Source organism: Chelonoidis abingdonii, chromosome 1 (genome assembly GCF_003597395.2).
Source record: "Chelonoidis abingdonii isolate Lonesome George chromosome 1, CheloAbing_2.0, whole genome shotgun sequence".
Classification (NCBI taxonomy): Eukaryota; Metazoa; Chordata; order Testudines; family Testudinidae; genus Chelonoidis; species Chelonoidis abingdonii.
The window spans coordinates 8,167,586-8,189,580 of NC_133769.1; the positions used below are offsets into that span (position 1 = coordinate 8,167,586).

At 39.4% G+C, this 21,995-nt stretch overlaps 1 protein-coding gene across 1 annotated transcript in view; it reads left to right on the forward strand.

Moving 5' to 3' along the window:
• The window catches only part of TAF3 (TATA-box binding protein associated factor 3), a 135,357-nt gene extending 113,749 nt beyond the window's left edge, over positions 1–21,608 (forward strand). Inside the window, exons 5-7 of the mRNA XM_032773327.2 lie at positions 13,485–13,740; positions 18,787–18,893; positions 19,661–21,608. Of these exons, the coding sequence (XP_032629218.1) occupies positions 13,485–13,740; positions 18,787–18,893; positions 19,661–19,775 (478 nt within the window). The 3' untranslated portion in view covers positions 19,776–21,608. The remainder of the gene's footprint in view (positions 1–13,484; positions 13,741–18,786; positions 18,894–19,660) is intronic.
• The last annotated feature ends 387 nt before the right edge of the window (positions 21,609–21,995 follow it).

Below are 21,995 nucleotides of genomic sequence, written 5' to 3' on the forward strand. Positions count from 1 at the left end.
TCTCGGAGATGACTGCTGACTCAGTGGGGTGGGAGAAAGGAACTAAAAAGCTTTTCCATAGTTTGCAAGAATCAATGTATCCTGGAAGCTTGGGTTAGACAGAGGCCTTCAGTCTGGATGCCTTGTTTAGGTAGGGGCCTTCCCAACTTGAAAGATTTGCTCCAGCCCCGAAAGATTCATTTTAACTTGGGAGCTTACCTGTTGCAGTCTTGAAAGACTGAGTTAAGTCTGATAGTGTTTCCCCCTCAACCAGAAAAGCCTAGACAAAAGCTTGTTCTAACACTGGAAGAGGGGGGGTTATGTTAGCTGGGAGCTATATTGTTATGAAGTTGCTATGGGAATTTTTTTGAATTAAGTAATTTCAGTTCCTATGGGACCTAAAAAGTTATAAGTAGTATATTTTCCCCTCTACTTTTAAAGTTCCCTAATCTTTTCTGCCTTTTAGCCCTTCATAACGTTAGAGTCTGACCCAAAGTTCACATGTCATGTCATATTTTATGACAGGCATTATGTTTTCAAAAATATTCTCTGTCCCCTTAAGTACGACTTGACTGAAGACAGTTGGACACAATGTCCTTTTAAAGTCTACCAATGCACTTTCCTTATAGATACAAGGAGGACGATTTTAGACTCAGACTTTAAGTTCAGAAGGGACCATCATGATCATCTAGTCTGACCTCCTGCACATTGCAGGCTACAGAACCTCACCCACCCACTCTTGTAATAGACCCCTACCCTCAGGCTCGATTACTGAAGCCCTCAGATCATTAGGACTTCAAGTTACAGAGAATTCACCATTTACACTAGTTTAAACTGCAAGTGACCCATTTCCCATGCTACGCAGGAAGGCAAAAAGCCCCCAGGGTCTCTGCCAATCTTATCTCGAGGAGGTGGGGGGATATTCCTTCATTCCTTCCTAACCCTGTATTGGTTGCGTACAGTATTAGTACTGATAGCTAACCTTGTGAGTAACTATCATTGCCGGTACATAGATATTTAAAAACCTGGGCAATTTCTTCATACATATACTAAGTTTAATCAGTCAAGGTTGCTATAGACTGCTGGTCCCATCAATGTAAACCACATTAGAGTTTAAGTAAAAAAAAAAACTTAGCAGTCCATCTACATTCCACTCACTATTATCCTTATTCAGTTTCAACAATCTCCCTTCCACAGCACACATGTTATCTCTTTGGAGAATGGGACTGTCTTTTGTTGTATACTGTCAGGGGCGGCTCCAGGCTTCGGCAGCATGCCTGTGGGAGGTCCGCGGTTTCGGTGGTAATTCGGCAGTGGGTATGCTGAAGGCGCGGCACCGGCGGACAGCCCACAGAACCACCACCGAATCTGCGTTACCAGCGGACCTGCTGCAGGCGCGCCACCAAAAGCCGCCTGACTGCCATGCTTGGGGCAGCAAAATACATACAGCTGCTCCTGTATACTATATTCTTCCGCATCTTAACACAGTGAGGCCTCAGTCCATGACTGGGGCTTCTAGGAGTTATTCCAATACAAATAATATCACTGCCCTCCTCCTGAAGAACAATATTTAGTCTTAATTCAGACCATGTTTTTAGTTCTATGTTCAGTCACCTAGTAGCAGAGATTGGACCTATGGATCTAAAGCCCTAAGTCTCTACCGCTGAGCTAAAACGCTCTGCTCTGTTAGCTCAAAGGCTGCAGGAGGCACATCAACCTCTATGTTCTCCAGCAACTAGAAGGGGACAGCATGAGCCACAATGTGCAAGGGACTTATTTCAGGTTGAGAAGGGGAACTGGTGAGTGATAAGTAGACAAGGTCTTGAATTATTTTAAATGCTTACTTGCTGTCTTGGTTTTTACAGTGTATATTGCTGAGATATATATGCAGTTTAGCACTGTAACAGTTAACAGTTGGTGTGTGTTTGAGGGAGTTTTATATAAAATAGTGTGTTGAATGGGTGTAATTTCAGAAAGAGATAGGGCTATAAAGAAGTAAGGCTTGTGAAATATGCCACTGGACTTTTTTTTTGTTTTGTTTTAGAATTTTTTAAAAAATATGATGCCTGTTCAAGGTCTGTGCACCTCATTGTAGTTAATCATATAGTAAACACCATTAAATTGAACTTCAGCAGCATAGAAATACATTTCACAGGTACTTGGCTAGCCAGTCAGCCAGCCAACTATCCCTTTCAGCATCTCAGAAGAATACTCTCCACTTTCTCCAATGACCCCCACCATCAAATAGTGACTTTTGCAGCATGCCTGGAAAGTCTCCGAATGTGGGCTATTGTGGAACAAGGAGGAGCATGTTCCATAGTTTTGGAGGCCCCACAGAGAATACCTGGCCAGCCGCCCCCTCTTTTATAACAAGGGGATGCCTTTTCAGCACCTTTGCTGACCGCATCTTTGACAGTATGTCACAGGGAGAGAGGCGATCCCTCAGGTGAGCAATCCTAAGCCTTAACCAACATCCTTAAAGTCTGTCTAGAGTCCAATGGGCAGCCAGTGCAAATCCTGGAACACTGGTACTGTTTGTTCCCAGCAAGAAGCAGTAAGATGCTATGTTCATTCAGAGACAGAAGGTGCAGAAGGTATAGGCCCATGAAGAATGGTGCACTAAGACCAGTCCCGTCTTAATCCTCTCCTGGGGCTCACATACTGAGGGCATGTCTACCCGCACATTTACTGCACAGCAAGCTGGGGTGTAAATCTACAGCACTCCAGCAAGCTGCTCACTAACGGTCCATGTGGACCCTGCTGAGGCACATGCACAACAGCAGTGCCCATACAGGTAGTTAGCTGGAGCTCACTGTAGATTTACACTTCAGCTTGCCACGCGGTAAGTGTTCATGTAGACATGCCTTGAGTGGAGACACCTCAATATTTGTCCCCACTGAGGGTGAGGTGGTGAGGCCAGGCTGTGATATAAAGACAGCTTCTGGCGTGGCTGCTGAGTCAACTGCTGGAATGGAAACTCTATGCACAGAACAAGTACGGCAAAACATAGCTGTGCAAGCTTTCACTCATGTGCCTTAATCCTGATTTACCTGTATGGGTGAGAAGTTGTCTCATTCTCTCTACCTATTCAGTCCTTAGTCTCTGCTAAGATTGACAGTCAAGGTGCAAGTCAGAGTTAATTGTGTCAGTGAATTTTAATTCTTTCTATTTCTGTGAATGCTAATATTGGCTGGTCCTAGATATAAAAGTGATCTCTGCATTTCATATTTGCCCTACATAAGCATATGTTGTCAGTCCCAAGAATACAGGTCTTCATAGTACCCTAAATAAGTATGGGGTATAATGTCAGGGTAGTGCAAATTAAAATGTAGCTGTTACTGAAGGATAAATAGAACAGTAGGAAAGGCTGCTACACGTTAGGTTTTTGCAAGTGTTTTAACTGCACAATAAAACAAGTGAAAAGTAGATTATAATCAAAACATTTCCATCTTAGTAGTAAACAATTACAGCAATACTTGCATGGATGCCACATTAAAAGAAATTTAGTGGATTCCATTCTAATGCAATTAGAGCTAATTTTGTTCTTTAAATGAATAAAAGGTCAGCTAGTAAATCTAGTTTATCTAGAGTACAGACTTCAATAAATTGTTTTATTTAATTTACTGTAAAAGATCTTATCCTTAATGGGCCTAGGCCTTATTAGTTTGCTTGGGTTTTAAAATATTTATGACCACCTTTTTAGTGATGATTTGAATGATAAGTTGGAAAGTTGTTGTTGTTGTTTTCCTGCAGTGCTATCAAGGCACAAGATCGCTAATTGAGTCAGTGTACGAAGGCATTTAAAATTTGTCATGTAGAGAAAGCTGGTGTGGACCCTTCCTGAATTTAAATCTCCTGTAATTAGCTGTTTTGTTGAATCATCATGTGGTGGCTTGTTCGTCCGTTGTCGTTATTTTCCCAAACAAAATCATATTTCACACCTATGGTGTCTAAGAATGCTAATCTACTGATGATGCATTGGCATGCCATTTACTGATGCAACTGACATGAACTTCAAATTAATTATGTGCAGTAATTCCTGATATTTGCAATAAATTCATTTTATATTTAAAGCCAAATAAAAAACAAAAATACCAACATGTAGCTTCAGTGCGGGGCTTCAACAATGTACAATCGATTTTTTTCGGGGCTTCTGTGGTTTAGAAGCAAGGCACACATTTTTGTGAAATCAAGTCTTTAATCTGTATTTTAAAATGTCAGGCTTCTTACTCCAGGCTTACAGTATTGTATTTTAGCTCTACTTTCAGTAGGGGACCTTGGTGCTAGTAGTGAGTGGAAGATAGCTGTTTTAGCACTGATTTAACTTGTAATTTGATGTGCCCAGTCTAATTAAATTGCCATTTATCTTGAAATTTTTGATGTTGGTAGATGTGATTTTTTTTTTTTCAGAATATAAATGTGTATGTATATCATCCGAGAGTATTATTTGTTGAACTAAAAATCTTAAAAGAATTGATGGATGAAAAGAAGAAATTTTGCTCCTGGTATTTTGTTGATTCACTGAAGCTTCATCCCAAATACTGTGAGAGAGACGTTCAGTGACCTAACTAAAATGGTTGGTGGGCTCATTCCACTGCTTAGCGTAATGGATAAATGTCCATATCACCAAACCCACTGCCATAATTGGCACTGATTGACACCCCTGGTAGGAAATCTCAATAGAAGCTAAGGATTGACTGGCAGCAGAGACTGAATTATCCGCTCACCACTAGATGTAATCTCTCTACTGAGCAATGGTGATCTAGAAGCCGGTGGAACAAAGAGGTAAAGCCTATTTTGCTATTTTAGAGTCTGTTACTGTTCGTGTTCCATGATTGTCAGTCCAACACCATCCATGAAAAGCTCACATAACACACTCATGTTTATGTAAACTGGCACAAATGGCGTCTGCCTGAAAAGGCATAGGAATGAGATAGCATGGATGGGAAAACATTCTGGTGGGGAACTACAAGGATCAACAAGTGGAAACCTACCGTGGCTATCTGCAGCACATCTAGATTATCGCCGAAATTCATTTTTAAGCAAAGATAGAGGGTTTTTTTCCTACCAATATGTATACCTATTAACTTGTAAATTATTTTATGTACATATGTATTAGCATATTAAAGCCCCACTAGAATACCTCTGTGTTATATATTTATGTAGCGTTTGTATTTTCATATGGCTTCATCTTTTGTCATGCAGCATACAGACAAGTACCAAAATTACCATAGGTCAAAATTTCCAAAAATGGGGTGCATACAGTTAGGCTCCTAAGTGTTGGCCTGACTTACAAATCAGCTGAGCTCACATGAACTCCTAGTGAAGTCAAAATCTCTAAGAAAAGTTGCACAAAAAGTAGGAGAATTGAGAGAAATCAGAGAACCAGAAGAGAAACATAGAAATAAGGCTACAGATTTTTTTCCCCTCCTGCCAGCACTGGAAGTTCTTGAGAACAGGGACTGTCTCAGTGTTGGTGTAATGCCTTGCTCATTGGGGCCCTTATCTCGCCTGAGACTTCTAATTGCTACTGTAAAATAAACATTTTTTTTAAAAATGTGAGGTGCTCAAACACTACAGCAATGGGAGTTGTAAGAGCACCTAGAGAGAGAGAATAGGAGTTTGCCACAGGCCTCAGTGAGACTACATTTTTCCCCATACAATTTTGTACAATACTTACAATTTTTACATGGTATCTTCTTTAATGGAATGTGTAGGCTTTTTAAGGATGGTTGTTCTCCTTTTAATGATAAATAAGTAAGCCATTGTGAAGGAACTTCTGAACTTTATGTGCCATTTAGTGGCAAGTTATTCAGACGTTGATAATTTAGATTACTGGCTTCATAGTGTTTGCCCACAATAGCTGAATAATGGGGATCATTAAACTCCCTGTGTAGGTATATCCAAATTGTGTTTGCCTTTAACCTTGGCTCTCAGTGTGGCTGAGGAGGGAAGGATTGGCTCTTTATTGACTTGTCAAGCCATAGGTTTGCATTACAGGCCAAGCAGCTCATGACCCGTTCCATTTATTTCACTGTTTTGTGGTGGGGAAACAGGTAAAGGAATCCTGCTGGAAGCCCCTCCTTCTGCACATTTTTATGAATGAGACCAGTGTTTGTAGCAGTTAAGGCACCGTGACCAAATCCTCCAAAAGATGTAATGCAAGCAGCATGGGGCTATTGTGGGACACAGCTGTGGGCGGTGTTGGTTACCCTGTGAGACATTGCTTATTCAACAGAAAGCTCTGGAGGAGAACTTACTGTGGAATTAAATAGGAGGGAAAAAGTGATACTTCAGGGAGAAAAATGTAGAAGGGTAAACCACTGTTTGGAAAATCAAACAATAGAGTCCTGGCAGTGAATGTCTATGTTTATTACAGTACTAATGGGTATCCCAATTATTTTACAATGTAGCACTTAGCAGTGAAAGGCTATATGTTAACAGTGTGATACTAGAATTTACACTTTGTGTTGCTCCATCAACTTTTTCTACAAAACCAAAAAGAACATATGCTGGTTAAATCAACTCCTGATATAATTAATGGACCACCTAAGAGAGAGGAGAGAGAGAGAAGTGAAAAATTATCTAATTTCCAGCCAAGTAATAAGTGTAATGTAGGATTTAGGAACTCCAGTGAACTTTACAGTTTTGCTAAGGATATGTCTACACTATGGAGACTATACTGGCATAGCTATGTCACCGTAGCTATGCAAGCATATCTCCATACCCTACACTGACAAGCAGATATTCCATCATTTTGGGAACACCAATTCCCCAAATGACGGTAGCTGCATCGACAGAAACATTTTTCACATCCCTTCTAACTTTTAAGAGTAGACTAAGCCTACCTCTTTATCTGTTTTCTTCCCTGGAATCGCTACATTTAAATTATAATAAAGAGCTGGAGGACTTCTCCAGTAAGCTAATTCTTTTTTAAATGCAGAATGGTTGTGCTCTTTATTGAAGACATTGTCTAGGGTATGGTTCATATGCTCAAAGGAACATTTGGCAAAGGGATAATATATTTGGCCCCAGTCCTGCACTCAAACCCCCATACCCGGACCCTGGCATCCATACAGAGTCCTGTTGATTTTGTTCTGGCTCCACAAGGGTCTACCTAATTGTAGGGTTGAGGCCCTTGTGTGCAAGTATCTATACTTCTGAAGGTAATAAGACCCCATTGCCAGAATGGGTGAAACGTTGCTTTTTCCAGTGTGCTTTTAAAGCTGACGTAGAATTGTTTTTCCTTGAGCGTAAGACTTAGTTCAAACTTCAAGCTTAGTCCTAGCCTCTCCTTTAATTATAGAAGCCACCCCACCAATTAATCACCATGGTTTTGGTAGTTGGAAGGTTCATGCAAAATTATTTTCATTTTGCACTTGAATCACGCTCAATGGTGACTCCAAATGTGAATCTATGAAAAGGTTTGAGTCATTAAAAAACAAACCACTTACTATATGTGAGATTATTTTTATTTTGCCGTTTGTTGCACAAGAGTAAAAATGCGTGTATTGTGTACCTCAACTAAAAGGGGGGGGGGACTTCTGGCAGTTTTAGACACATATCTGCTTCAGCAGGGTTGCATGTGGAAATGACAGTCTCCCTTTATGGCAAAACAGAAACTGATCAAATGTACCCAACAGAACTGAAGGCAAGTGCTTCTTCATTACACGCACAAAAAAAAAAAAAGGCTTGGCTTTGCCACAAAATTAGTGTGAAAGAAAAGAACTTTGATATCTCAGTTTTTCCCTTAAATATGCCTATTGTTTTGTTACCAAAGTCTCACTTGTTTCAAAATAAAATTAAAGCAAAAATAAGTAGCTTGCATAGAGCCAAAAATTTGAGGTAGTATTATTATTTAGTGCCTAGGAGCCCAGACATGGTCCAGGGCCATTGCGTTAGGCACTATACAAACACAGAACAAAAAGGTGATACCTGCCCCAGAAAGCTTGAAGTCTAAGTAAAGTTGCGAGGCAAGTGGTTCATCTGGTAGCTCAGTGTATCATCGGGCAAAAGATCAGGGTTTCGGACAGACTACATCACTCAGTTTTGGCACAGGTAGAAGCCAGTGACAAGGTGGAAGTAATATTCAAAAGGAGGCCTGTCTGCACCCTGGTCTACACTCCAGACTTATGTCAGTATAACTGTGTCGCTCAGACATGCATAGGGTGACGAGATGTCCCGATTTCATAGGGACAGTCCCGATTTTGGGGTCTTTTTCTTATATAGACTCCTATTACCTCCCACTCCCTGTTCCAATTTTTCATATTTGCTCTCTGGTCACCCTAGGCGTGCAGAGAATCCATATCCTTGAGCCGCACAGCTATATCGAGTTAAGCCCAGTGTAGATGATGTGAGAGCTTCTCTTGTTAACATAGCTACCGCCTCTCGGGAAGATGGACTATCTAGGCCAACAGGAGAAGCTCTCCCGTTGACATAGGTAGCATCTTCGCTAGGTGCTACAGCAGCGCAGCCGCACTGTAAAGGTAGACAAGCCCTGTGCTGCACTAGGGTCACTTTCTGATAGCTGTAGGTACTTAAAACCCTGTTTTGATTCCCATTATAGATGATGGAGCAGAAATTTTCCCTTCCACAAACCTGTAAGATGTTCCTGAGCATAGTATCTGGGTATATTTGCTAAAACAAGGGAAAGCAATAGGGACAGGAGTCAGCTGGCTTGGGCTCACAGGGCTTGGGCTGTGGAGCTGTTTAGTTGCAGTGTAGATGCCCCAGCTTGTGGGGTCCGAGAACCTGCACTCCTGCGCAAGCTCAAACAACTGCACCGCAATTGAACAGCCTTATGGTCTGAGCCCCACGAGCCCAAGTCAGCTGATACAGGCCAGCCATGGGTGTTTAATTGCAGTGTAGACATACATGGAGAGAATAGACAGATGGAAATATTTGCTTATTTGAAAACACTTTTATTATACAGTTTTTTGTGTCTAAGCTCTCAAAATCTGTTTAGATGTGCATTTCTCTAGGAAGGGACTTTGTTAGATGTATCTATTTATAGGATACTATATCAGTATAGTTAAAAGTGGCCCAACTTTCCCTTATAGGCAAGACCTTATGTTCCCACGTCACATTTGAAAATGGGAATTAAGTTCCTAAGTCATTTAGAATTTTTGAAAATATTACCCATAGTTTAGACAGGGCTTTTGAGGGGACCGCATGTTTGGAACTGTACCCTCTATAAAAACAAAGATCATCAGACTGTGATTTCTGACTAGACTATTATATCTCTCAGTACAATGACATTTTTTGTGATCGGAACTTGGAGCAATCTGTGGTTCAAATCATACTTTTAAAAGCCATTTCCTTTTGGTTTACCCTGTGTTTATACTAATCAGTCAATGGGGCTTTCATCTGTAAGGAACAGATTGAAATCTAATCAATTACTTCTAGAGATAGGAAATTATTTCACACCATTGAGTCTTACTCTGCTCCAGATGCAGCATGTTACAGCTTGTGACAGTTAGAGCCAATTATAACCTGACCAACCTGCCTTGGCATTAAAAAGCCTGGTAGAACTTGCTCTCTGTTTGCAAGATCAACACTTTGCTTCTGTGCATGTCTGGTTTGGGAAGTTTAGTTTTGTGATCTGAATGTAGTGATCAATCCAAAGCAATGATCAGAGTGGGGGTTGACCAAATCTACCTTTATAAAAGGATTCCACTGCATATTTTAAGTACATTCTAGTATTAGAGTCATAAATACGTGTATTCCATTCCATTATAAATACATTATGACATTTTGTAAGAAAAATATTTCCTGCTGGCATAAAGAAGAGTTGAAAGAATATTTAAACTTGGGGTAAAAACAGCTGTACTACGAAGTCTCTGCAATAATTCTGCTTTCTTTGGGGAAGGGAATGGTGGTAGTTTTTACTTTATATTTATGTGGTTGATATAGACTCCCATTACCACATCTAGTCGAAGGGTTTTCTCACACTTCTTAATTCTGGTGCAGCCATTTGCATAAGACCTTTAACAATTGATTTTTATCTTTTAATATAGAAAATAATTATGATATGTTGCCAGGAGAGCAGCCCACAGAGAAACATAACTCTGATCTCAAGGCTCTAGGCATTTTTTGTTCACTTGGCTGATGTTGGTTTTTGTCTGAGTCCTGCTAAGAATCATTCACATTTAAATAATTTAATTCTGAAACTAAGGGTACATTGTAGTTTATGAAGTCCTACTTTATTTGGAATTGTGGTAAACACATTAAAGTGAAATATTATCTTCTTCCAAATTATGATGGCCTAATATGTGCTCTAGTGTCTAAGAGAACAGACCTGACTACCAGGAGGACTGGCTTTGATTCTGGTCTGTGCCGCTAATTTGCTGTGTGACCCTCGCAAGCGTCTTCCTCACCTGTAAAATGGGGCCGGTAATTTTTGCCCTCATTTATAAAGTGGTTTGAGGTCTTTGTGTTTATGGTTCTGTATAAGTCTGAAGTAATATTAATTATTAGATCCTGGGGCTGCCATTTTACCCTGGGTTCTCCCTACCTACATATTGCCGCTTATGCAGCCCTGTCTTCATATGGGAGGACAAGGCTCTCCAACTTCTCTGAAATTACTTTATGATCTCTTCAAGTGGCATAAGCCTAAACAATTCATTTCTCTTCTGCCTCTGAACTTCATTAGCCCAAGGGAGTGGTAAGCCCCAGTGTGCTCCAGAATGCAGCTTTCCTGTGTAATACCTGAGCACTTGTGCCAAGACAGAGAGGCCAGTCTTGTACTAGGTACATATTCTAATGACACACTTCAAACAAAGAAGTAAATTGATTAATATTTGGCACTAATCAGTGAATATTTTAAGTTGTGTTGGTTTGTTCCTCACATACCCATGTACTGAGTTTCTGCAGTATTACTGTTACTTGGTTTTATTGTAGCAGTTCTTACGGCCCCATTCAGGGTCATCGCCCGGCTTTGTGTACACTAGGGAAATACGTTGTTCGGAAACAGGTGAGCTAACACAATTTTAAGTAAGGCTGATCATGACCAGCTAATGCATTTATTAAAAGTGGCTAAACTTTATGTTAGGTGCAAAGCTGTATTTAAAATCATGTTAGCTCTCCCATCTTCAAATGCAACCTATTTGCTTCTCTGGACGAGTCCAAAGACAGAACTTTCTCCAGGGGTAGTATGAGACTGGAACGAACTCCCCCAGGACCTAGGAACCATCACAACAACCTCACCGCTTCCCACTCCAAGCGTAAGGTGCATTTCTTTGACCTTGCCTTCTCTAATATAAACACACAAGTTAAATTTATAATAATAATAAAAACCTTACCAAAATAAGACCTTCCACTGCAGGTGCTTCTCCCTTATGGGAGAGGTGAGAGAACAAACAGCACAGGACAGATGTGCAGTCACGCTGCTAATGCACTACTGGAAGAGTCTTAGATACTATGGTGATGATCCTCTCATAAAAAGCTGTATAGAACAGATTAGAGCACAGGTGGTGCCCTGAAGAGCTTTTAATATGACTAAAAAAAAACCTACAAAAGGAAGGATAAAGATGTTCCACTGGACTAGCCAAAGAACTTTGCTATGCCAAATAATTTATCTTCTGCGTTGATTCGCCCTCTGTCTCTCATCTCATTTTTATTGTTGTCAGGTTGTTTACATCAGAAATGCAGTCATGAGGCTGAAGCTGTAAACCATAGTACTGATGCTGGAGGAATTAACCCCACGTTATTACCCTGTTGCTAGTTTTCTAATGCTTCTCCTCTTTGGTTGTCCCTTTTTGTATTGCCTCTCATGTTTAGGCCTTGGCAGGCAGAAATGGTAATATAGTTGGTGTGGTAATTAATTAGATCAAAACTAGTTTTATGAGCTATATATATGTTTTACTGTGATTCTTGTCATGATAATGGCAAGAATTTAGTATTGCAGATAGGCTATCACAATAGAAGAACAATACATCTTTTTGTTTTAATACCTCAGCATAGCATTAAATATTTTATAGTTTCATATGTTTTGTACAATTTAACTTTGATTATGCGCTGAATGCAGACATAGCCCCAGTCCTAGCCACACTGCATTTTGACGATCGCAGGAGAATAGCAGCAGTGTACTCTTAGGGCATTCTTGTCAACAGGAATCAGTTGTGACATTAAAGAATGCTTTATCCCCTTTTAATGAAAATGTTTAAGTGTAGGATGCTAAGTATTTTTTAACAACATATTTCCTAGAAAGAGAGATTTTCATTGTCGCTACTTTTTGTCTCTATTTGTGCTGGTGATCAGGTGATGATCTACCATCATTTCCTATCGCTATTACTGTGGAAATTAGTGCGGGAGTCGCTCCCCCTGATGAGTTTGAGGCTGTACTCATCTCTGACTTGTCTGAATTTTTGTTGAAATTGTAGGCCCATTGACGTCAATGACAAAACTCCCCTTGACTTCAATAGGGCCAGGATTTCGCCCTTTGTCTCTTGTCTCCAGCCACCGCCCTGCTCTTGTATTCAGTCACAAATATCTCCATTCCATTTTCCCTTGCTTCCCCCTATACTTGAAATGCTCACCTTGATCCTGTATGCCATGTGACCTTCTTTATTCAAAACCTGCTTCTTTGCACAGTCTCTCTAGCAGTGGCCCACATTCCTGTACTAACCTTGCAAAGTAAAAATGAATTAAAGAAATGATCTAACAAGATGTGCCCTTGTGAAAACAAGCAGTCTTGTAACCTTTTTTGCATGAACCACCCCTCTCCCTTTCATGATACCATCTTTCTGTTTCAACTTTACTTCGTTTCTAACGTAGGTTGTAGGAGTCTTACACCAGCAACCTTATCTTTAGTCTTTCTGTAAAGTGCTGTGCACTCCTAGAGCATTATAAGCAAGTTTTACTCAGTAATAATCAGATTATCTAGTCCATCCTCCTGCCTCTGCATGATTGTCACCTAGTGTATATTTATTAGAGCCACATCCTATCTACTACTACAACTACTAAAGAAGGTAGCAGATAATGCTAGCCGCTAAGAATATTATGTGGGTCTCATTTATTTATCTTGACTAAAACCACCACTCATTCTATAAACATTTGAAAAAAGAAGTACCAAATGTTCAAATATTTGTAGAATCTCTAATGTAGACTCCTAGAGAGTGGTATTGTCCCTCAGCTTGAAGATTAAAACCAGTGCGGCCCACAGCTGATTAACTTCCCTTTCTAATGTTTCCCACTAACTGGGAATCTCAGTTTCTGTAGCGAGCTTAGTTTCTGTAAAGCCATAGAGAGTATTTATATATCGTGAGCTATAGAGCAGTTGTGGCTGTGTCCTGCACTGAAGTTCAGTTTGTAATGGCCGTCGTCTATTTCAACCTGTTTGATAGGCAGCGATGTGCAATGAAAACTGTCCTAATGCTGTGCTGAAGCAACCTTTTTGCTTTTTGAAAGGCAAAGTGAATTGTCCATTTTGTATTTTCTTATATTTAGCCAATAACATTTTACTGTTTTACAACAACTCGTATGTGTCGGTCTTTTTTGTCTGCCAGAGTCATCAGCAAAGTGGTGTCAGCCCCAGAGGTTAAACCATCTACTCCTGTGAATCGGCCCAAAACACCACCACCCGTGCCATCCCCACTATCAGCTCCTGTCCACATGACCCCTCCTCCTGCTCCAGCTCCTCCTCCTCCACAAGCTACCATCTTGCCTGCTCTAATTCCACCACCTTCTCCTGTGGTCTCTGCAGCAGGAGGCTCCAAAGCGCCAGTCAGAAGTGTGGTGACAGAGACTGTCAGTACCTATGTGGTATGTGATATACTTCAGTGTGTATCTTAATGTTATTGAGATCAGTCTTTTGAGAACTCTTTATGACGACTTTTCATTTTCAAAGTAAAAGTGCTGTGCTAATAGTGTCATGTATTAGTCACATGTATACAGCCCCTTCTATTAATGCACCTATTTTCAGGAGTTGATAACTTGTTCAAAAAGTTGCTTGTACTGAAACTTCATATGCTTATTCTCAGCCAAAGATTGTCTCTCTTCTGAAACATCTACTACAGTTCCATTTGGGTATTTTCTAGTTGTCTGAGCATGAATATTTTTCTCATTGAGATCTTTCAGACTCTTTTTTAATGCTTGCCATAGATCAAGCCTTCAGTGAAGAAAAGAACCGCTCACATAGCAGAAGTTAGAATTAGCACTTAGCAGTAATTTCCAGTTTGTGCAGTACACTATTATTTACTAATTTTTTTTATCAGTGTACCAAGGTTGCAGATGCTTGTGCAACTCTGAAGCTGTGCACACTTCCTGCATATAGCTTGTAGCCAATCCACCATGTGCTGTGAGCTTGGTATATCTCAGGTGGGGTTAAAACTTGGATGTTCCTTAGAGTGTTCCCATTACAATCAGAAAAATTTGAATAATTGGCAACTGCTTAAGAACATTTTACTATATGCTCAAAAGCCACTATCAAGAAAGAATGTTAAAAAACTAACCTGGCTTAGGGGGTAGTGAAATCAGATATTATATATATATATATATATATATATATAATATATTATATATATATATATATATTATATATATATATATATTCATATATAAACACAAATGGAAGAAATGAGAAGTTGATGATAATGACTATAAATCAGAAGCTAGGAATTGTAGAAAATTTATAAGGGAAGCAAAAGGACTCAAGGAAAAAACTATGGCCAGCATTGTTAAAGGCATTAAGGAGTTGCCCAAGTATACTAGGAACAAAAGAAATCCTAACAGTAATAGTCCATTAATAGATGTAAATGGCAGAATTGTAAATAATAATGCAGAAAAGGCAGAAGTGTTCAATAAATATTTCTGTTCTCTGTTTGGGAAAAGCCAGATATTGTAGTCATATCAGATGATTAAATACTTTCCATTCCAACAGTAACTAAGGAGGATGTTAAACAGAGCTACTAAAGTTAAATATTTTGAAATCAGCAGGTCCAGATAACTTGTATTCAAGAATTTTAAAGAGCTGGCCAAGGAGCTCTCTAAACTGTTAATGTTGATTTTCATTAAGTCTTGGAACACTGGGGAAATTCCAGAAGACTGTAAGAAAGCTAATGTTGCATCAATATTAAATGGGATAACCCAGGATGTTATGGGCCTGTCAGAATGACATTGATCACAAGCAAAATAATGAAACAGCTGATACCTGACTCAGTGTAATAAAGACGTAAAAGAGGATAATATGATTAATGCCAGTCAACATACACTTGTGGGAAATAGACCTTGTCAAACTAATTTGTTATCTTTTTTGATGAGATTACAGACTTGGCTGAAAAAGGTAATAGTTCTGATGTAACATACATAGACTTCTGCACGACATTTTGATTGGTACTGCATGACATTTTGATTAAGAAACTAAAATGATGCAAAATGACACACATTAAATGGATTAAAAAATGGCTAATGGATAAGTCTCAAAATGTAATTGTAAACAGAGAATCATTAAGTGGGCATGTTTCTAGTGGGGTCCTGCAGGGATCAGATCTTGGCTATACACTGTTGCAGTAGTTTTCAAACTGCAGGTCGCAACCCAGGAATGTAAGGCACTGGGTCGCAGTGGCTCTGGTCAGCACCGCTGGCAGGGCCATTAAAAGTCCCATCAGTGGTGCTGCCCAGCTAAGGCAGGCTAGTCCCTACCTGTTCTGACACCACGCTGCGCCCCGGAAGCAGCCAGCAGCAGGTCCGGCTCCTAGGCGGGGGGGCCCACGGGGCTCCATGCACTGTTCCCGTTCTGAGGATTGGCTCCGCACTCCCATTGGCCAGGAACAGGCCAGTGGGGGCGGGGGGGTGCCTGCAGGCGAGAGCCACACAGAGCTGCTTGTGCACCTCTGCCTAGGAGACAGACCTGTTGCTGGCTGCTTCTGGGGTGCAGCGCAGTCCACAGTGCCAGGACAGTCAGGAAGTCTGGCTTAGCACCCCCGCTGCACCACTGACCAGGAGCCGTCCGAGGTAACCCCATGCACCAGCCCTGAGCAGCCCTTACTGCACCCCAAACCCCACATCCCCACCTCAAAGCCTGCACCCCCTCCCACACCCCTACCCCAGCCCTGAGCCGCCTCTTTCACTCCAAACCCCTCATCTCTGGCTCCACCCTAGAGCCTGCAACTCCTGCCCCAGCCCTGAGCACCCTCCCACACCCTGAACCCCTCATTCCTAGTCACAGCCCTCATCCCCACATCCCAACCCTCTGCCCCAGCCTTGAGCCCCTCCCACACCCCAAATCCCTCATCCCCAGCTCCACTGGGTTGCAGGCATCAACAATTTTCTTCAACTGGGTTACCAGAAAAGAAGTTTGAAAATCACTGCAGTACTGACCACTTTTATCAGTGACCTGGAAGAAAAACAAAATCGTTACTAATAAAATTTGCAGATGAGAGAGATTGGGGGAGTTGTAAACAATGAAGAGGACAGGTTATTGATACTGTGTGATCTGGATCATATTGTAAGCTGGACACAAGCAAGCAATACGTGTTTTAATACAGCCAAACGTAAAGTCATATCTAGGAACAAAGAGTGTAGGTCGCACTTACATGATGGAGGACTATCCTGGGAAGCGCTGACTCTGAGAAGGACTTGGGATCATGGTGAATAATCAGCTGAACATGAGCACCCATTGCAATGCTGACTAAAAGAGCTAAAGTGATCCTTGTATGTATAAATGGGAATATCAGGTAGGAGTACGGAGATTATATTACCCTGTATTGGGCTACTGGAATATTGTGTCCAGTTCTGGTGTCCACAGTTCAAGAAAGATGTTTGTAATTGGAGAGGGTTCAGAGAAGAGCCATGAGAATGATGAAGGGATTAGACAACATACTTAATAGTGCAAGACTCCAGGGGATTAATCTGCTTACTTTAACAAAGAGGAAGTTGATCACAATCTATAAGTACCTACATGGGTATGATAATAGAGGGCTCTTCAATATAGCAAACAAAAATATAACAAGATCCAGTGGACAGAGGTTGACAACAGACAAATTCAGACTAGAAATAAGGTACAAATTATTAACAGTGAGAGTATTTAACCATTGGAATAACTTATCAAAGGTTGTGGTACTGTCTCCATCACTGGCAATTTTTAAATCAAGATTGGGTGTTTTCCTGAAAGGTGTGTCCTCGTTCAATCAGAAATTAATTCAGAGAAATCTTATGGCCTGTATTATTTAGGAGGTCAGACTAGGTGATCGCAGTGGTGATTTATATAAGAAGACAGTGAACTTCCCAGATTAGACTCCTACAAAGAGTTGGTGCCTATCTTGGAAGGGCAGTACTACTTTTGCTAGGCATTTTATTGCCAAGACTGGTCAGCCAGGTTATAATTGGTTGTAATCTGCATTCCCCTAGGCTGTAGCATTGTTTGCTTGCAGCGGAGTGACGGTGTGTGATTCTTTCTTAGCTTTGATTCCTTCAGAGAAAATATTTTGTGTGACCCTAACATCCAAAAGTCCAAACAGCCAGTTTACACGAGAAGCAAACATTTTTGCACCAAAACGAAATGACTTTTCAGAGTGAGATTTGATACACAGAGCTGAATGATCGTTACAATCATTCAGACCAAACTCCAGCTCTCTGTCAGTGTAGAATAGTGCGCTGCATCATATTTCCCTGTGCTTTCTGCAATCTACTTTTGAATGACAAAAAACTACAGGGCTTTCCTAGAAGCTAAGAGATGTCAGTCATGAATTATAAACTGAATGCAGCCCTTGTGCATTTTCACTGATTTCCTTGGATGGTGAATCTGAGATTTCCAGACCAAAATGTGCTTAGTTTTTCTTTTTAATACCCTTTGTTATTTTTAAACTACTTATTCTTAATATCATTCTTCTAAGCCTTTTGCAGGTAACAAAAAAAGTTATTCTCTGTACTACACAGGAGATATGACCATGTGTTCTAGCAAATATTGAAAGGAAAATACATGAAGTCCTGTTCTAAATACTGTTAAGTCACAGAAGTGATTAAATCAGTGTAGATCCTCTGACAGTTGCATATGAACTTATTATTATTAAATTGCATTTTATTAAATTGGTTTTGTGAATGTTTAGATTTTACCAAACAATACAAAAGACCAATGTAATGAAACAATCTTGAAATTACAATTTTTAAATGTGATTTAAACTAGAAATAATACCCCCCCAAAATTCATCATACGACATTGAATGAGATGAATTTAGTAAACAATTGCTTAATATTGTAAATGATCTGCCTCTCTCATTACATTTACCCTTTAGTAAATTGTACTGTGACATCAATGTCATAAAAGGAATGGAAAGTTACTCAGTAACAACTTTTTTATATCCTTGATCTTATCAGCTAGTTGAGTTTGGCTAATAAGTAATAAGGCAATATATGCACGTTGCACTGTATTTATTACATACGTGTAAGAATATTATCTTATGCAAGGGGCTACCATTGTTCTATCCATAAGCAGTGTAAAATTAAAAAAGAAATCAGTTTTTGGATCACTGGGAGAGTATCAACAGCTAAGATTCTGTACTGTTAAGCCATGGTGATTGCTTTAAGTGAATGACTATTCTCTTGGGTCAAGAGGTTTAACTGGCTTTACTGGTCTACAGAGCAGTGTAAAACAGTGTTTGTTTTTACCATCCGAATCCAGTATAGCAAAATCAGTTAGAATGGTATTGCCAAGCACTTGTGGTTAGAGTATTCTTAGGTATACTTTCTAGGAGTAGAGTGAACATTAGATAGCTTTGACTGATAAACAGGAAATGTAACTTTAAGGAAATCAGTTATATTTGCTTACTTGACATTAAAAAGAATCAACTTTTTCCTCCCTTTTTATACCAGATCCGAGATGAATGGGGTAACCAGATCTGGATCTGTCCTGGCTGCAACAAAGCTGATGATGGCAGTCCAATGATAGGCTGTGATGACTGTGATGATTGGTATCACTGGTAAGTTGTTGTAACCTCTTCTTTTGTGCCGTTCTTTCACACCTTGCTGCTGTCCTAGAAACCACCTAGTTATTCACAAAAAGCTAGAATCGTATTTGGGCAGTTCCTTTTCATTTCAACTAGTAATTTGGAAGATTTTACTTTTATCTTTTGTTACTTTGGAAGTTTGCAAAAGTAAATTTTAAGTTGTATGGGTGCCCATCTTTCTTCTTTGTGTCCATTAGAATTCATAGGAGAATGTTCTGCTAAAACCAATACTAATAGTTTTGAAACTGTTATAATGTTAGATACAGGTACATACTCTAAGAACAATAGGACTGTAAACACCATGAACATAGCTATAAAGTTTCAAGTTATGGGCTTATTATATGAAAAAAACACATTTTGAAGCACATCCTTTTTTTTTTTTTAAGTGAATCACTTTATAGGTATTTTTTTTTGAGACAGCTAAACAAGATCAAAAGGCTTTTCCACAAACGATTTAAACGATGATGTGGCATCTTTTTAAATCTGGCCTATTACACCCGAAAGCAGTAGACTTCTCATATTATTTTACAAAAAAAAAAAAAAGTTTCTTATCTAAGTGGCATTCTAAGAAATTCATTGTTTCAAAACAAGAGGGTTTAAATTTCCAAGCTGTGGGGTTTGGGGCTAAAAAATTTAGTCAGATTCTGTTTCCTATCTGAAAAGTTCATCCTGTATGGATAAGAAAGAAAAGTAACGTGTTGATTTACTGAGAGCCTGTGGGTTTTTTGTCAAATTTATAGGCTTTGTGTTGGAATTACGGCTGCACCTCCCGAAGAAATGCAGTGGTTCTGTTCTAAGTGTGCCAGCAAAAAGAAAGATAAAAAACATAAGAAGCGGAAGCACAGAGCACACTGAAGTCTTCGCGATGGATTTAAGTTGTACAGTCACTTCAGCACTTCTGCCCTGACTCCTTGGTAGACAGATTTGTTGTGCTTCTGCCTCATCATCCGTCATCAGGTTTTATGGATTGACTCCTGAATGAATCAGGAACAAAAATACACTGTCCATTCTGGACTGTTGTTTTTTCCAAACTGTGCGTGAGCCGCAGTGGCTTAGATTTTAGTATGTTCTGTCACTGGCTTTCACTTACTGAAGGAAATCCTCACCAAGGGTTAAATAGTTAACGATACAGTTCCCGCTCTTGCAGATCGGCATCAGCAATGGCAAATGTTGTAAATAAAGATATCTCCTCTGTCTTTTTTGATTTGTTTTTATTCTCTCCTGAGCCTTTGCATTATGGTGTTAACAGAGAGGAGAAATACGTAAATTGCAGTAACTGTAATCTAAGGAGGCCTACTGGAATGATTTCTGTAGTCAGAATACAGTTTTCAAAGCTCTATCCCTACATAGCCAGATAATCATAACATGAAAATAAAACAAGTGGCTGGTAAATATTTTTGTGATAAGAATATATGAAGCTTTTTTCCTTGATTTTTAGTACTAACATAAAATAAACATGTTCAAGCTTTTGTGAAATATCTTCTATTTTTTAAAAGAAAGTTTCTATTGTGTCAGGTTTTTTTTTTCTTCCATGTGAATTGTTTTCAGTGGACCTGTAATATATTTTATACTTTTTGTTTTTAGTCATTGTCAGTGTACCTTTTCATTGCTTGTATATTTCATCAGCGTGTAAAAACACTTCTCATTAAAAGACGTTCTCTCATGTAAATACCTGATATTTATAAAGTTTTTTGTTTTTTTTTAAGGTTTATGGGTTTGGGGTTTTTTTGAGTGTCTAATCCTAGCAGGTATGAAAATTCTGTATGATTTATGGCCATTACTGTGGCTTTAAAGGATCGTGATAGACTCACCCTCAAAAGGAGCTTTCCAGGTGGCCCACTAATGAAACCAACCAACCAACCTTCTGTTTAAGTCCCTGATTCAGGAAGGTACTTAAGGGTACGTGTAACTCTAAGAGGGGAGTAATCCCAGTGCATGGAATTGGGACTGTTCTTATGCATAGTGAGACAGGTACTGAAGTGTCTTTCTGAATCGGGACCTAATGCAATGGGCTCAACCAGTTTTAATGGTAGCAATTGAGTTTTAATTTACAGCTGGAGCGGCTCCTTTTATTTGCAAGTGTTTCTGTATTTGTCAAAATGATTGCGCTCGCATTTAGAAAAAGGAAGTGTCGTTCGTATTCCATAAAGACTAGAAAGCATACTGTGCCATTTTGTGTTTGTTGTGATGTTTTCTTTTAGTGTATCTTTTAATCAGTATTACCTTGCAAAGACAAATAAAGTACGCTATGGAAATGTATGTTTTATTCTCCATTTTAAACAAAGAAATAATTCTCTAGAATGCCACTAAACTGTGACAGTATGAGATATTTTAGTACAGTGTGTCTGAGAGGTAAATCAAGTATATAGCATTACATTTTAAGTATTATGCCTTATGTTTCAAAAGCTATAGGATAAATCCGGCTGTCATCATTTAATTGTCGGGTGCTCCTACTCTGGATAGTGATAAGCATCTTGAGTTTTAGAATGCAAACATTTAACCTGTTGCACAGATATTACAAATTACTTTTTTTAAAATGCCATCTAAATTGATATTAATGAGAGTGAATTAGTCATGTTTTTTAAAACATCTTGTCTAGTTAAAGAAATTAGGTTTTCCTGATATGACTGTTAAATTGCAAATCAGTGGAGATATGGATGAAATTGGTTTATTAAAAGTGCACTGTTACCTTCTTTGTTCCATGCCACCTCATTTATATTCTATCCCTAATTACCAGTCAACACATTAGCCAAGACTGTTCTTGGTTTTAATTTCTAATTTTGGATCATTCGACATTTTAAAACTTATTCTTGTTTTTCCTGTATCATAGACACACACAAAATATACTGTCTTTGGTCCTCTTCGCTTTGGGTGCACAGTAAAGAACTTAGCTTTTGGTAACTTGTTTATCATTTTCCCCCTGTGTTCGGTGAATCAGAACTTTTCACATTTAAATGATTAAATTGTGCAACTGAGATACAAATGGAAAAGTCTCACATTTGCCACTTCTGCATTTCAGGAATTTGTTTTTGTTTGTTTGCTATTTCAGGGTTGTTTTCCTAAACTCAGATCATT